Source organism: Anabas testudineus, chromosome 2, assembly GCF_900324465.2.
Source record: "Anabas testudineus chromosome 2, fAnaTes1.2, whole genome shotgun sequence".
NCBI classification, from domain to species: Eukaryota; Metazoa; Chordata; class Actinopteri; order Anabantiformes; family Anabantidae; genus Anabas; species Anabas testudineus.
The window spans coordinates 1162743-1180279 of record NC_046611.1 but is presented as its reverse complement, the minus strand read 5'-3'; the positions used below and the strand labels follow the sequence as shown (position 1 = coordinate 1180279).

Sequence of the window (17537 nt, the reverse complement as noted above, 5' to 3'; positions counted from 1 at the left end):
CTGCACTCCTGACTTCCTCATTCCACCACCAAGTGTCTTTACCTTCTTTCCTCTTTCCAGATGACACACCTAGCACCTTCCTACCTGTTTCCCTGTAAACCTCTGCTGTATTTCCCAGTCATCTGGAAGCTCATCCTGACCACCAGAACCTGTCTCAACTTCTGTCTGAATTCCTCACAAGTTTCTTCATTCTTTAACTTCCACCACTTGGTCTTCTTCTCTGTCTTCCCTCTCTTCTTCTTCCTGCCTCCAGAGTCATCTTACGCACCACCATGCGGTGCTGTCTGGCTACACTCTCTCCTACCACCACTTTGCCGTCACTAACCTCTCTCAAATGACCTCGTCTACTAGGATGTAGTCCACCTGTGTACTCCTACCTCCACTTCTGTATGTCACTCTATGTTCCTCTCGCTTCTGGAAGTAAGTGTTGACTACAGCCATTTCCCTCTCTAGCAAAGTCCACCACCCATCTGTCCTTCCAGATTCCTTTCCTTCACACCAAACCTGCCCATCACCTCTCATCACCTCTGTTGCCCTCACCAACATGCCCATTGAAGTCTGCTCCAACAAACTCTCTCTCCTCTGGGGATACTCTCTATGCCTCATCAAACTCACTCCAGAATCTCTCCTTCTCTTCTAACTCACAGCCAACCTGTGGCGCATACCCACTGACTACATTCACCATCACCCCTTCAATTTCTAGCTTTATGCTCATCACCCGTCTGGACTCTTTTCACCTCTGAAACACTGTTTACAAATCCCCCTTCAGGATCACTCCTACCCCCTTCTCTTCCTATCCACACCATGGTTGAACAGTTTGTCCTCCTCCGATACTACGTGCCTTGTGCCCTTCCACCTTGTCTCCTGCACACACAGAACATCTACCTTCTTCTCTCCATCATGTCTGCCAGCTCTCTGCCTTTCCCTGTTATGTGCCAACGTTAAGAGTCCCTATTCTCAATCTTGTTCCTGCCTTTTCCCTTCTCTCTCTGACCACGAACCCTTCTGCCTCCCCTCTTTCTTCGACCAACAGTAGTCAAATTTCCACCGGCACCCTGTAGGTTAACAGCATCGGTGGCGGTCGTTGTTAACCCGGGCCTCGACCGATCCGGTATGAAAGTCTTGTGGATGATTCGCATGGTTATTTGGCATTTACCCGGATGCCCTTCCTGACGCAACCCTCTCTATTTATCCGGGCTTGGGACCAGCACAGAAATCACTGGCTTGCAACCCCTGTGGCTAGATTAGAAGGCGCATTACAACATCCTTATTTCGATGTTTAGAAAAGAGTGCGAAAAACGGTAGTTTCAGGAGAAAAAAAAAAAAAAACAAAATAATAGAAGGATAAATTAGATATTAGAATATAAAAAAAGTGTCAAAGACAATGTCACAGTCTTCAGACACCAGATAGCCACTGGGACTACGGTAGAGACAGATCTACAGAGTACAGAGTACAAGACGCGAAACACAGGAGAGACACTAGGAGAGCACAGAACAGGAGAGAGACAGGACGGAAACAGATAGAACGCGACAGCGAGAGATACAAGTAGAGACACGGAGTTAGATACACATGAGAGCACAGGATCACAGAGAGACCAGGGTGACTAGGGAGCACTGAGGCGACACAGGAGAGCCACGGGAGAGACAGAGAGCCAGGGGAGATACACAGGAGAGCCACTGTGAAGACAACTGAGAGTACAACGAAGAACGGACGTACACAGGAGGAGATCACCTTCAGCGAGCACAAGTGAGAGACAGAGAGAGACCCATGTAGACTGAACACGGAGTAGACACGATGACAGTAGAGACACGGGATAGACACAGCGCAGAGCACACGGGAGAGACACGGAAGACCAAGGAGAGACAGTTGAGAGAACATAGGACACAGGACCACGGGACAGCGACAAGAGAGACACAGATAGACACGTAACACGAGACCGGAGACGGAGGGATGGATACAGAGGACACGTCGAGAGACACAGGAGAGTACACTTTGCTAGACACGTGATAGGACACAGGAGAGACACGTGAGAGTACACATGAGTAGACACAGGAATACACTTTATATACACAGTATAGACACAATAGAGACAATTATAGACACTTGATATACCCACACTGTCAGATGTGTACACACCTCACTGTCGTAGCTTAGGACACACACACGACAACTACGCACTCCCAGACGACGTATATATAATTGACGCGAGCGGATACAGCTGCGAGAGGAAGCCACGCACACAGAGTGACCTGATGACAATCACACAGAGCACACTAGAGGAGCCACGTACCGATCACACCACACACACAAGCCAGGTGTAGTGAAGACGCCACTTCCTGACACGCTATACGATTGACAGGACGTGGTATATAGACGATGAGAGAACAGTAGAAACAACAAGCAAAGTACGGCCACGACACAGTATATACAGACCACTGAGACACTTTAAAGGGCGACCCACATTCGCTTGCACTTGTCGACACTTTATATACACAATATATACACTTTATATACACATTATATACACATTATATACACTATATATACACATTATATACACATTATATACACATTATATACACATTATATACACTTTATATACACATTATATACACATTATATACACATTATATACACATTATATAGACATTATATACACATTATATACACATTAGTGACACCGGATGACCCAGAGAGACACTGTATGACCACCACAGGAATACACGGGAGATTGACCAATAGATACCTTGAGCCACAGGAGATACAACCGTGATAGACACTTTCTTATCCACATTATATACACACTAGTAGACACATGGCAAGATACACTGGATCGACACAAATAGACAGAAAGAGAGAACACATGAGATACACTTAGAGACACCTTCGCGACACGTGAAGAGAAACATTAATTACACGGCTAGATAAAATATGATAGAACAGGAGAGACACAGTAGAGACACGGTATATACACATGTACACCATATATACACATTATATACACATTATTTACACATTATATACACTTTATATAAACATTTCTATACATGGATAGACATTCTTACCCAGGGAAAACACCGTCGGGACCAGTGAATACACATGATAGGGAAACAGTAGAGGACCCATATGTACCCGGCGGACACAGATAGACAACCGGCATGCACAGGTATAACATTAGGTTACACCTGATGTACACGTGCGACAACATGATAGACACATGATGTACACAGTAGAGACACGGTAGAGACACATGATAGTACACTTGAGCTGAAACGGAGAGACACAGATAGACACTGATCTCCACAGTCTAGACCGTAATAACCAGTGAGAGACAGTTATATACACATTATATACACATTATGTACACTAGTTATGTATATAGTTTTTCAGTATATAAAAACAACAAAAATATTATAAATTTTAATTATTATTAATATCAGAACCGATTGTGCTAAAGACAATGCCAAGGTCTTCAGAACAAGCTATACCACAGGAGATACACAGTAGAGACACTGTATAGAACACAGTAGATACACATTCTTACCCATGCGATACACGTATGTACACATTATGTACACATTATATACACCTTATCACACCTTATGGCACATTCCTAGACACATTATATACACTTTAGAGGACACAGGCGAGACACATGGAGCGACACGTCGGGGACACATGAGAGACACCGGCGCGCACGGGCTAGACACAGGAGTAAGAAACAGGTAGCGACACATGAGACACCACAGGAGAGACCAGAGAGACACCGGAGCGCACAGGAGGGATCACTATGACGACACAGGTAGCTGAACGTAGAGACACGGAGAGCCAAAAGGGCAGACCTCAGGAGGGACACTAGGAGCGGGACACAGAGAGACACCGGAGAGGAACAGGAGGGGATCACAGGAGTAAGTACACCAGGAGAGACACAGGAGAGACACGGTCGCGGACACCGGAGCGAAACGGAAGACACAGGAGACACACAGGAGCGACAACGGGAGGTTTCGTGTTTTTTTGTTAGATGATCTACGGAGGGACACAGGAGATATACAGGAGAGACACACGGTGAGGGACACAGTGGAGCACAAGGAGGGACACAGATAGACACAGGAGAGACATCGGGAGAGTAACCGGAGGGACACCGGAGGGTACACCGGGCTGAGACCACAGTCAGACACTAGGAGAGACACAGGAGGGACACAGGATGAGACACAGGAGCGGACACGGGAGCGACACAGGAGAGAAACAGGAGAACTACAGGGGACACACATGAGACACACAGGAGAGACATCAGGGAGAACGGGAGAGACACAGAGAAATCACAGTGAAGACACATGAGGGACACAGGAGAGACACAGGAGAGACATCGGTAGCTGGACACAGTAGAGAAACAGGAGAGACACATGGGACACACAGGAGACACACAGATAGACACAGAGACACACCGGAGAGGACACAGGAGAGACACGGTACGCGACACGGGAGAGATCACGGCATGACCTCCGGAGAGAACATAGAGCGGACACCGGAGAGACACAGGAGATGAACGGGAGAGACACAGGAGAGACACGGGAGGGACACAGAGAGACCACACGAGAGGACACAGAGACACATGAGAGAACTGGATGGCCACAGAGAGACCACGGGAGGGACAAGGAGAGACACAGAGCCACACAAGAGAGACCCACGGTAGAGACACGGGAGTAGACCACAGGAGGACCGTGAGGGAGACATGAGAGACACAGCGACCACAAGAGGGACCACAGGATTGACACAGGAGAGACACATGGGAGACAAGGAGGACACAGGAGAGACTACCGGAGATACAAAGGGAGACACGGGAGAGACACAGGAGAGATCCACAGGAGGGACACGGGAGGCGACACAGGAGGCTACAGAGAACACAAAGAGAGATCACAGGAGAGAAACAGGAGAGACCCCGGAGAGTGATCACGGGAGAGCGACAGGCGATCCTACAGGAGCGACACAGGCAGAGACACAGTAGGGACTACAGGATGAGGACCAGGCGAGACACTAGAGAACAGGAGAGCACTGTGAGGGACACGGATGAGCTTCTACGGGAGGGACACTACGAGGATACATCAGGTAGAGCACAGAGACACAAGATAGACACGGTTGAGAGACACGGGATAGATCACATGATGACACTTGAGGGGGACCTGATAGACTACAAGAGGGACACGGGATGGACACAGGAGAGACACAGAGACACAAGAGCGACACAGTAGATACACAGGCGAGACACTGGAGAGAGACCGGAGAGACACAGGTAGAGACATAGGGGACATCAGGCGATGACAGAGGAGAGACACAGGAGAGATCAAGGAGGGACACGGAGAGACACAGTTAGGGCCACGGGAGGGACATCCTGAGAGACACAGATGATACTACAGGTAGAGACAAGGGAGAGTAGAAGTAGAGACACGGGCAGACACAGGAGAGACACGGGCGAGAACACAGGAGAGACACAGAGACACAAGAGACACACAGGCGACACACAGGAGCGACACAGGGACACCAGAGAGACACAGGAGGAGGACACGGATGGACACTGGAGGGACACAGGAGAGAACAGAGATCTACAAGAGAACACAGGGATGGGACACAGGAGAGACACCCGGAGAGACACGGGAGGGACACAGGATAGGGACACAGAAGACACAAGAGAGAACAGGAGGTACACCAGGAGATGACACAGAGACACAATGAGATACACTCGGAGGACCAGGAGAACACTAGTAGACACAAGAGAGACACATAGGGACACAGTAGAACACGGGAGCGAGTCAGTTAGAGACCAGTAGATCCAATCATGAGTACACAGGAGACTACACAGGATAGAACAGAGACACAAGAGCGCACAGGGCCACACATAGAACACCATGGACACAGATACCACACAGGAGAGACACAGGATTGACCGGTATGGGTACACAGGATAGACACAGAGACACAAGAGAGACACAGGAGGGACATAGAGACACCGGAGAGACACAGGATGACACAGGCGTAGACACAGAGGACACAAGATAGACACATATTGACACAGTAGATAACGTGAGGACACAGTATAGACAAGAGACCCCCCCCCCCCACCAATTCGTAGGGGTGTGTGGTTTTTTGTTCCCCCCCCCCCCCATTATGTATCACATTTCGCTACACAGGATGACACAGGCGAGACTACAGATACACATAGAGACACATGAGGTACACATTATGTACACATTATATACACATATACACAATATATACACATTATTTACACATTATATACACATTATATACAAATTAGGTACCACAGGAGAGACACAGATGCCACACGAGATACACAGGAGGACACGGAGATGACACAGGAGGGTACACAGGAGTAACAAGAGACCACAAGAGATGATCACATATTGACACCTTTATGGGACAAGTAGCGACCACAGATACACCAAGAGAGGGTGACACATGATGGACACTTAGAGACACAGTAGAGACACATAGTACACCTTTCTAACCTAACATACTGTAAATTATATACACATATACACAATATATACACATTATTTACACATTATATACCCACTTTTTTCACACAAAAAGCACTAATTAATATGGCTGAAGTCTGATATTGTTCTCTGAAAAATGTTAATATCTTGTCCTCCATCAGTTGTTCAACATGGCGATTTTCATCATTTTAATGTTATCTTAAAACTTTTATATCTGTATATCTAATATATTTCTAACGGGTTTTGAGTTTGTTGACTCACTCGTCTTAGTTTACTTTCAGCGCCTCCCTTGTGCAGCCATTTATCACTGTATCGCCACAGGAACCGGCCTTATATAGTCCTGAACACCGAGGGAGGAGGAGGAGGAGGAGAGTCAGAAAACGACAGAGAGATGTTTACCTCAGCTGTCGTCTCGTATCGTCTCTCCTGCTCTTGAAGAAGCCCAGAGGGATGAAAACACATGTTCAGAGTTTATTAATAGCTGTGAGCAGCAGTGGGACAGTAGGACCCACTGAGAGCATGTGGGAATTTCTCTAAATGCTGCTGTGACATTATAATGTTTTAATGGCAGCACTGTCAGCACTCACCCATCTTACCTGCAGGTGCAGTATGAGGAAAAGAGGGTCCCACAGTAAATCCTGCTTTTAGAGAGATGCTGTTGATCTGTTCTGCGGTAAACATTTCAAACTTGGAGGAAATTCGTTTTGCCATTTAAATTGCCACGTCACATGCTAAAGTGTCCTTGGGCAAGATACTGAAGCCCAAGTCTCATTCACCCAGAGCTGCTATGCAGCTCTGGGTGAATGAGACGCAGTGTAAAGCGCTTTGAGTACCAGTCAGGCCGAAAAGTGCTATATAAGTACAGAACATTTAGCATTTAAAGGACACGTACTAAAGATATCAAGAGACCAGAAACAAATGGAGGTGCAGTGGGTCAGAAGAACTAACAGTCGAGTTTTCAGAGTCATTTGCTCCGTTCTCCTCGTTCTTGTTAAAGAGCAGTTAAAAAACTATTACAGCAAATGAAAGAGTTTCTAACTGTGTTAGATGTGTTAGGTGCAGACCTCGGACACCTCAGGTCCTCTTTATGTGAGATAATGTGTGATGTTAATTCTACTAATGTCCAATATTTCTCTGATGCTAAACAGGTACAAAAAACTCTGGATGAATCTCTTATAGCGCTGTGATGTGACCCAATACAGTGGGGGACATTATCAACGTTAAATATTTATATCCAATACCAGTGCCCGTCTCTGGACAAGAGGCCCCTGAGTCCTGAGACTGAAACTGATTCATTCTTTGCATTGAAGCTCACATCTGAGTCAGTTACAGGTTTACAGTTACAGGCACAATAACTTTTTCATCTTGTTACCAAATAGAATGAATTCAGTCTCGTTTTTATTTAATCAAAGCAGAAACAGAAAATTCCGGATGAGTGGAACATGGTACAACATGAGTCTAGAGGTCCAAACGTCTTTCTCTCCTAAATTTAACGTCTCAAACACGTGACTCATACTAACATTAGTTCATACCTTGTTTTTAATTCTAGCTTTGTTTGATTTGTTGAATCTGTGCGATTTCAAAACAGATGACTTTAACTGTGTACTGTTCCTGAACGCCTCACAACATGAATTCCATAGACTTTAAGAGATTAAGTGTTGGAGCTAGAACTCCCTGATGTTTAGTTTGGCAGATAGGTCACAAAATGTATCATAAAACTTTAAAGCACTGGTCCCCGTCCCACATCTGATGGGGGGATAAAACTGAAGGAAGTCTGGAGTATTCTCTGAGCACTGATCGGTAAAGAAACCAATGACGGTTTCCCCAAGGAGATTAATAAAGGATTCATTATTATTATTAAAGCTGTTCCTGTCCTCATTTTCCCACAGAGTAAAGACCTGGATGCTGAGAGTCTGTGTGTGATGATGGTTACTGTAAATCTGCATTTAGACACTTCAGACATGAAATAGGTTTCTAAATAAGAAAAACATTGAATTGAATGTATTTGTAATGAATGTTCACTGTGACTCAGATATGTTGGAGCCCAGTGTGTCTGTGGATAGACGCGACCACTGCTTCGATTCTCTGTGGACCATGTTGTCTCTCAGGATGCAAAACTTTTCCTTTTTAAGGCAGGTTAGTTAAAGCTCGTCCCCCTCAGCTGCTGTCGGGAACAACCTGTGCCGCCTCACCATGTGAGGACGACGTTCTGAGAGCCACCGTCCTGCATCGTCACATTGTTATAGCCTGAGATCACAGCCGCTGGGAGGGAAGCTTTTCTCATGAAGCTGCATGACTCAACAAGTTCCTTTAAACAAAGTGACTAAATAGATTGTTGTTCCTCATCATCCACAATAACCCAGAATTTCTTTAAAGACCCTGGTTTAGACAAAACCTTCTGAATATAATATTGATAATATGTGTTTATGGTTCAAGCTGTATATGAACTGTCCAAAGGTTTCTGAGCTACAGCACTGACAAGGATGGAACTCAAGTGAGGTCACAGTGACCTGACTTTGACCTCTAGGCCACCTAAAGCTAATCATAAAGTCCAAGTTGACAGTTGTACCAAAGCTGAAGAAAGTCTCTCCTGGTGTTCCTTAGAAGTGGACTAGAATTGAATCTACCTGCCCTGGCAACATCACAGGTGTCAGATGAGCGAGCTGAGGTGGCGACGGGTGGCGGCGCAGAGGCAGGAGCAGGACTCCAAATAAAATGCCTCATAAGCTTTAACCTGCTTTCTTAGTGTATATAATGCATTTAAAGGTCAACTAACAAACAATGACTGGGTAACTATAATGATATGCGAGTCATGGCCGCTGGACTTCTTTGCTCTCTGGTTGAAACAACCAGGTGCTCCTACTCCTACAGAGTTCTGATAGTGTACAGGGTTGCAGCAAAGCGTTTGAAGAAAAACTGAAGATGGAGCTCAATGTGAGACTCGTGGACATGGATCAGGTTTTCTGGTTGTGGTCCTCTGCAGAACCTTGTGAATGAAAGCAACTAATTGAAGGACAAACAGCCGCGATGCAGCAGTCGAGACAAAAAGAAAACAGTTATTCAGCACGTGTAAGAACAAAGGGTTAAAGGAGATGAGTCAGAAGACAGACCGACAGTCCACAGTGGAAGAGAAAGTTGAAGAACGATGGAGAGAAGAAGAACGAAAAGGGGAACGAGGGAAGAGAGAGCGAGCTGACACACAGGGAGGGCAGCTCACTGAGGGGAGGGGGGAACTACAAATAGTTGGGGGCAGCAGGTTCTTCGTCAGTGCTCCTCTCTGTTGCAGCCCTCACCAGCCTCTCTGTGTGCTCCAACATGGCCTCCTACAGTGCCTCCGCCCAATCCGCCTCCTCCTACCGCCGCTCCTTCGGCCACGGCACCTACGCCTCGCCCTCCCTCAACCGCTCCCTGCTGGGCCACAGTGGCGGCAGTGGGGGTCACGTCACCTCCAGGGTCTACGAGATGAGCCGGACGAGCTCCACTCCGGCCTACCGGGCCTCCTCCACCTACTACGGCAGGCCACTGGCCTCATCACGGGCCTCCGTCAGCCGCTCCTATGCTGGCATGGGCGAGACGCTGGACTTCAGCCTGGCTGACGCCCTGAACCAAGAGTTCCTGACCACGCGGACCAACGAGAAGGCTGAGCTGCAGCACCTGAACGACCGCTTCGCCAGCTACATCGAGAAGGTCCGCTTCCTGGAGCAGCAGAACCAGGCGCTGACTGTGGAGGTGGAGCGTCTGCGTGGCCGGGAGCCGACGCGCATCGCCGACCTGTACGAGGAGGAGATGAACGAGCTGAGGAGGCAGGTGGAGATCCTGACCAATCAGAGGTCACGTATAGAGGTGGAGCGGGACAACTTGGCCGATGACCTGGACAAGCTCAAAGTCAGGTGGGAGGGGCCAGAGGCATCAATGTGTACATGTGTTTGTATTACTGACCTTCTGGGATATAAATCTATTTCCAGTCTTAATGTATGGAGTAAATGTTCTTATGGGGACACGAGTCCCCCCCCCCCCCAGCCATACGTACTGTAGTTAGGTCAATGTACAGTGTAGGACTTTTTACATCTTCATGTGTGTCTAAGACAGAAAATCAGGAATTTCTACAGTTGCACAAATGTCAAAGATGTAAATAAAATGTAAATTAACTGTCAGAGGAGAAGAAGAAATGATCCTCTGCTTACTGACATGGAGGCGTGGGGGGGGGGGGGCGATGGGAGACGACTGAGTCTCAGCTGTTGTCTGCTGTTTGTTGTGGTTACAGGAAATATTAATACACCCTGATTCGTGATGTGTTTTAACGGATCATTACAATGTTTTTACATTTTACAAATCACATATAAATCTTCATATGACAAGTAACGACGTAAATATGAGATGTGACCAGAACACGGAGCAACACAAAGTGACGCAAAACAACAAGAGACAGTGCAAAATGACCTCAAAGAGACAAACACAGCTGCATCCTTTGTGTCTCTGAATGTCCTCCACTGTACATGTCCACGTCCTCACTGACTTTGAATCATATTGTCAGATCTTAGTTCACCAGCAGAAAAGAAAAGTGAGGATGACTCATTTGATGCAGTGGGAGGAAACTTTATTTAAAGCAGCTTTAACTCGCCTCCGGACCGTCAGTGGGTGGACGACACGTCGTATAGACTGTCATTGTAGAATAAGACGTATAGAAATGAAATAAGTCAAGTCAGTTAGCAGCTGTGTCTTCTTCCATCATTTCTTTGTGGTTGTATTTTACCCTTTAACTGAGCTCATAGAGAGAACAACACTACTACATAAACACATATTGTATTTAACAGGACAGAGAGATAAGTAAGTGCATTTAGGATGGTTCATAATTATAAAGACATGTTCTATAGATTAAACCAGCCGAGCTGTCTGTAAATGTACTTTAAGCCACAGCTGATGGAGTTTGAATTTAAAACTCATGTCATTTAAGCACTTTGTAACATATGTTTAGAAAAGTGCTCTATAAATAAATTTATTATTATTATTCTGCCGTTAGTCTGTGTTCATGCGTCTTTAAAGACATTCTGTCTCTTTATTGACATCACGCATCTTTTTAGGCTCTTGATGTGTCTTATCTGTCACTTTAGTTTAGTGTCTTATTTAGGTTGTTTTGTGTTCTAGGACACTTTGCAGGGGTTCACACTCCCTAGGTGTGTGAACGATTCACCAATTCATTAGTCCAACTCTCAGAGAGAATCAGTGAATCAGAAACTGCTCAGTCGAAAGCTGAAATAACACAAACTGTTTAAAAACCTGCTGCTGAGTCTGTTTCTAGAATATTCCCTGGTTGGTTTGACTATAAAAGTGATGGATGACTACTGTGTGTGTTAGTGCAGTTGCACACACACACACACACACACACACCCCATGTTTACACTGGGCTCTTCTATAAAAGGAGAGGAAAGAGCTCACACATATCTGAAGGATCTCGAATGATCTGTCCTTTCTCTCTGTGCGGTTTACATGTCAAGTGCCAATTTTTTAAAGATGCAGAGAACAGAGCTGAGTCTCAAACAGTCACCAAAAGGTTCTTTACCGGGTTTTAACAGGTTCCCAGAACAAATCAAAGTGGAGCTTTCATCCTGTTACTGCCCCAGGATTTTGTTCAGAGGTTGTTTAATTCAGCTGCGGTTCTGAAACATTAAACGTTTTAGATTCTGGTTCAGTCATTTAACAAGAATCTGTTCAGAGCTTTAAGATGATTATAACGACGCGTGAATTCACCTCAATCAAGAAACAAGTTGTTTTTTACTAAAAAAGATGAAACTTCAGTTTCTGTAGGGATCTAAAATGTGAGTTAAATGAAATTAGGTTCAATAATTAGTTCAAAGTTGTTTGATTAGTTTGAAAATTAAAAAGCAGCCGAGTTAAAAAAATTCAACAAGTTTATGATATTAAGTGGAATCAACAACAGATGTCATGTTACAGTTCCTCAGAGTCAACGCTGCCTCCTAAACTGTTTGTTCTGTAGAAACTTAAAGTTACACTAGGTTTAATTTGCAGTAAATGTGTCGACGCCTCACATGAAGACAGACTGTCAGGGTGGTGCTAACTTAACGAGCAGACTGTAGCTTTAATTGAATTAGTTGGATGAACTGTAATCAGCTCATAATTTCAAGTAGTTTTGAATTAATTTAACTTGAACTGATTGAATTTGTTGTAAATATTTATTTTAGGATCAATAGAAGATTTTAGTTAAAACCTAATTTTGTAGTTTGCTCTGAAATCACTGAGCTAGAGTTTCATTATGATCTTAGAAGAAATGAAACAACAAAGAGAGAGAGAGAGAGATGAAGATGTTCATTTGTCTCCTTCTTACGTTTCTCTCTGTGTCACTTTCATGTGCTCCAGACTCCAGGAGGAGATTCTCCAGAAAGAGGAAGCAGAAAACAACCTGGCTGCCTTCAGGGCGGTGAGTGCTGCACAGATTATTATGGTTTCTACACCACGTGGAACGGTTTAATAATATTTTAATATTATTATTATTATATATAATATTTTTATAATATCTGAGATAAGAAAGTTCTTTACTAAAGGAATTTTCACTACATGTGTGGACTTCAGATTCATTATTTAAGCAGACGTACTAATTAATGTTAAAACTGTAAATAATGATGATGTTTCTTATTGAATAGTGTTTCCTGGATTAATCATTTAATTTGATTTATTTATTTATTATTTTGACTTGTAAAAATTCGGTAAACTTTGCTTAATTTTGAAAAAAGAACAATTTCTTAATTGGACACTGACTCTTTCCATTTTAAAACCGTTCACTACAACATGAATGATTCTCCAAACCGCTGCAGGACGTAGACGCTGCCACCTTGGCCCGTCTGGACCTGGAGAGACGCATTGAGACTCTGCAGGAGGAGATCGCCTTCCTGAAGAAGATCCACGAAGAGGTTTCTATTCATTTTTAATGTTCTGCTCATTAGGATCCATGATACATATCTTTCTTACATAAAAACTCAGCTTCAGGCTTCTTCAGCACATCATGACTACAGAAAACATTATTGTGGTTTATTCAGTGATAATTTTCATTTAACAACTTTACATTTTCCAGAATAACTCACATGTGGCTAATGAAACGTAGAATTATGGTTCAATGCTGCAGTTTCATGCAGGATAAACGTGAATCTCAGAGACGTCTGGTTGATTACTGTTCGTCTATCTGCCTGGTTGTGAGGACATCACCAATGTTTCCCATGGTCGTTACTGGTTGTCTGCTACCCCCACTCCCACCTGCACATGTGGACTCACACTCACACACACACACACACACTCACACACTCACACACACACACACACATACACACATCTTGTTTTCTACAAGCACCTTTATCCCAACAGTTTTAGCTCCACACTCACTGATCCTGATTCTCCTCCTCTTCCTGCAGGAGATCCGTGAGCTGCAGATCCAGATGCAGGAGACTCAGGTTCAGATCCAGATGGACATGTCCAAACCAGACCTGACAGCAGCACTGAGAGACATCAGAGCCCAGTATGAAGGCATCGCTGCCAAGAACATCGCTGAGGCTGAAGACTGGTACAAGTCCAAGGTGAGAGAGTGTCATTGTTACGAACAGCGACAGAGTTTGATACCTAGAGATGACATCTTACCTTTGACCTTTGCAGGTATCTGACCTGAACCAGGCGGTGAGCAAGAACAATGAAGCCTTGAAGCAGGCCCGGCAGGAGACCATGGAGTTCAGACACCAGATCCAGGCTTACACCTGTGAGATCGACTCACTTAAAGGCACGGTACGTCTCACACACACACTCACACACACTCACACACACACACACACTCACACACGTCAGACTCCTCTTCTCTTTGACAAATCCAGAACGAGTCCCTGATGAGACAGATGAGGGACATGGAGGACCGTCATGGACGTGAGGCCACCGGCTTCCAGGAGACCATCGCCCGGCTGGAGGCGGAGATCGCCAACATGAAGGACGAGATGGCCCGCCACCTCCGCGAATACCAGGATCTCCTCAACGTAAAGATGGCGCTGGACGTGGAGATCGCCACCTACAGGAAGCTGCTGGAAGGCGAAGAGAGCAGGTGAAAGGTTATTTCAGTTTCAAAATATATTTTATTCAAATAAACATTAGTGAGTTAATAATCAGGAGAAAAGGTGATTCGTAAAATTAAAGAGCTAAATCTGCTGTTTTTATTCATCAGAACTGGAATTTAAATGAATGTTCCTGTAAAATCTGTTTAGAGAATAACCAGAGATTTTAGGACAATTCCTTTATTATGTAGGAAATTAGCTGCTGCTCATGTAAAGTGTTACGTCTTACATTGCAATTATTGTGATGCAACAGCTTCAGTTCCACTATCTCCACAACACGATATTCCAAAGGTTGTATTCCAACAAAAGTGAACACAGTACTAAAGTGAGCGGCTGTACATATACGGACAATATATATATATATATATATATATATATATATATATATATATATATATATATATATATATATATACTGAATAAATTCCATTTTCCCATGTGCAAAAACATGTAAACACTGAGGATAAGGGAACTATCAAGTGGCTGCACAAGGGATTTATACTACAGGCAACAAACTACTGGATTGAAGCTTTTTAGATAAAACGCAAATAATAAATATGGTTTTAAAAATGAAGCATGAGAAAACAAAAATGTATATTAAACCTTTTGTAACAGAGACTGGTGCCACACAGAACCTTAAAAAGGAGGTTTGATTCATTGAATTCACTGAGATGATCAGTACTGAGCAGTGTTAACCGGGATCATTTGCTGGTTTTCTGTCGGTGCAGGATTGCCTTACCTGTGCAGAGCTACTCCACCTTGACTTTGAGAGGTACGGTCACACTTACCTGAACACACCACTAGAGGACTCTCATCTCCATCCAGCACTGGGCCTGCAGCAGTGGGAACAGTGCAGTTCACCACAGACACACACATTTTAGGACAGTTATAGATAATAAACAGCATTACCGACACATGCTGAGTCTAAATAATGAACGAGATGATGCTGCCACAGTTTCACAGTCTTTAAAACTGTGCTATAGATATTTGACCAGATCTGTAACTTTAATGTAGAATTTTAGACAGAATGAGTTTAAAAACCTGATATTAGCATTAACACTTTGTGCACATGTTGTGTTGGAACAGAGACAAGCCCTGAACACCAGCGCTCCTCTGAGATGCATTCAAAGAAAACTGTCCTCATCAAGACCATCGAGACCCGCGATGGAGAGGTACGACACACTGGAAACACTCTGACTAACAATATCAGAGTCTGATGTCACGACTTTACGAACTATTTGACCTCAGCTGAATCATGTTAGCCTGTAAATACATAGAATTATCATATATTTTCTTTCTTTAAATGATCTCTCTACTTATCTAATAAATCAATAAATGATTTTTTAACCTCAAACGTTTTTTTATAAATGTTAAATGGTCTGTACTTATGAGCTGCTTTTCTACCTTGTCAGTACTCACAGCACTTTACACTGCTTCTCATTCACACAATCACACAATGAAGGCCGAACATTCACTGTGAAATGGGAATATCGACAGGTCAGCGTGACGCTGAGCCTCTGTCTGAGTGAAGTCACAGAGCTCAGTAAAAAAAAAAAGTCTGTAAAGTCTATACACAGTTCAACCACAACGGGACACGAATTAACCACCAAGACACTTAAAACAACTATAGAGACACTACAAAGACAAAATGAGGACCATAAAGACACAAACATGAGAAACAACAATTCAAAATAATCAAAGACCCTAAAATAAATACAAAAACACAGATTAAGTCTTCTTCAGTGCAGATCCTGAGGGGTGTGGTCCTATTTTCTCCTAACGCATCAGTCCGTCCTGATAACAGTGTTCACAGACACAGTTTTAGCACTGCTGACCTTTGACCTTGTGGAGGTAGCTGTGAGGAAGCAGCTGCTCGACATTGTGACGCAGTTTCATTTTCGTTCAGAGACATCTGCGATCGTGCAAACACACCAACACGTGTAGAGACTAGTTCAGCCGCAGAAAAGCATCCGCACGTCGTCCCACCCGAGTGGAAACAAACCACACCCCCGCGTCCGGGGACAACAAGCGGCCTCAGGCGTGTGCTGACATGACGGAGTTATTTTACAACACAGTGTCTCAGCCTGCAGCGCTGCCTCATTTCTACACTTCTGAAAACTAGTAAAACATGATTTGAATCTGCTTCATTCAGAAACATCAGGTCACTGCTGCGCTGCCACTGTGTTTGTCTTTAGGCCCCAGCACATGTATGACGTAACATCTCTGCCCGACTCTCACTCTCGTTGTTGTGTCTTCGACCGTCTGACTGTTTTGTGTTTCTTCCTCCAGGTCGTCAGCGAGTCGACGCAGCACCAGCAGGACATCATGTAACCATCAGCAGCAGATAAAGAAGAGAAGAAGAAACAATCGTCTGTCCGGAGTCAGACAGAAGAAGAAACCAAAGAAAAACATAATAAAACTAGAGAAGGAGACTTTTCAAACTGTACTGTTCTTGTTTGAATTTAAAGCAGGGTTTCTTGTCAGTAACTTAATTATCGATGCTTCCTGAGGTGTTTCAGCTGATTACAACACACACATACGTAGTTATGCAGGATACCCACCAAAAACCTACATCTTGACAAGTGACTTCTCTGTGATGGAGAATTAAAGTCTGGTTTTCTTAAAGAAGGTAAATATATCAGTGTCTATGTCGTAGAATGAACAGGAACATGAAAACTGTCCAAATCACAACCGTGTGTTCGGCAATACTGAATCTGGAAAGGCTGCGAAAGGGTAAAAGCATTTCAGACCACCTCACAAAGGAATAATTCTGATGCTGCTCACACTTCCTCTACTACAAATGTCACAGAACATCTATGATTTCACATCAACTACAACAATTCCTCTGCTTTTTCATCTTATTCATAACCACATGAAGCGTGTAGATGGATCCAGATCCAGTGATTTTTCCTTTTGCAT

General features: G+C 44.2%; 2 protein-coding genes across 2 annotated transcripts in view; one reads left to right on the top strand and one right to left on the bottom strand.

Annotated features, from left to right (window-relative positions):
- Positions 1-8746, bottom strand: part of dnpep (aspartyl aminopeptidase) — a 12582-nt gene extending 3836 nt beyond the window's left edge. The window contains exons 1-5 of the mRNA XM_026363067.1: positions 8709-8746; positions 5704-5757; positions 5522-5601; positions 4690-4893; positions 4066-4178 (exon numbers count right to left, since the gene is read on the bottom strand). Of these exons, the coding sequence (XP_026218852.1) occupies positions 4066-4178; positions 4690-4893; positions 5522-5601; positions 5704-5757; positions 8709-8746 (489 nt within the window). The remainder of the gene's footprint in view (positions 1-4065; positions 4179-4689; positions 4894-5521; positions 5602-5703; positions 5758-8708) is intronic.
- A 1055-nt stretch (positions 8747-9801) lies between these two features.
- Positions 9802-17172, top strand: desmb (desmin b). The gene is made up of 9 exons (XM_026361246.1): positions 9802-10406; positions 12892-12952; positions 13347-13442; positions 13938-14099; positions 14176-14301; positions 14388-14608; positions 15347-15390; positions 15705-15790; positions 16908-17172. The coding sequence occupies exons 1-9, from the start codon at positions 9832-9834 to the stop codon at positions 16947-16949; spliced, it is 1413 nt and encodes a 470-aa protein (XP_026217031.1). The 5' UTR covers positions 9802-9831; the 3' UTR covers positions 16950-17172.
- Positions 17173-17537: the final 365 nt, after the last annotated feature.

Excerpts from the sequence above, each read along its gene's own strand:
- desmb (XM_026361246.1), top strand. The coding sequence starts at position 9,832 with ATGGCCTCCTACAGTGCCTCCGCCCAATCCGCCTCCTCCTACCGCCGC. Across the intron at positions 13,443-13,937 it reads TGAAGAAGATCCACGAAGAG|GAGATCCGTGAGCTGCAGAT; the intron begins GTTTCTATTCAT and ends CTCTTCCTGCAG. Across the intron at positions 14,302-14,387 it reads TCGACTCACTTAAAGGCACG|AACGAGTCCCTGATGAGACA; the intron begins GTACGTCTCACA and ends TGACAAATCCAG.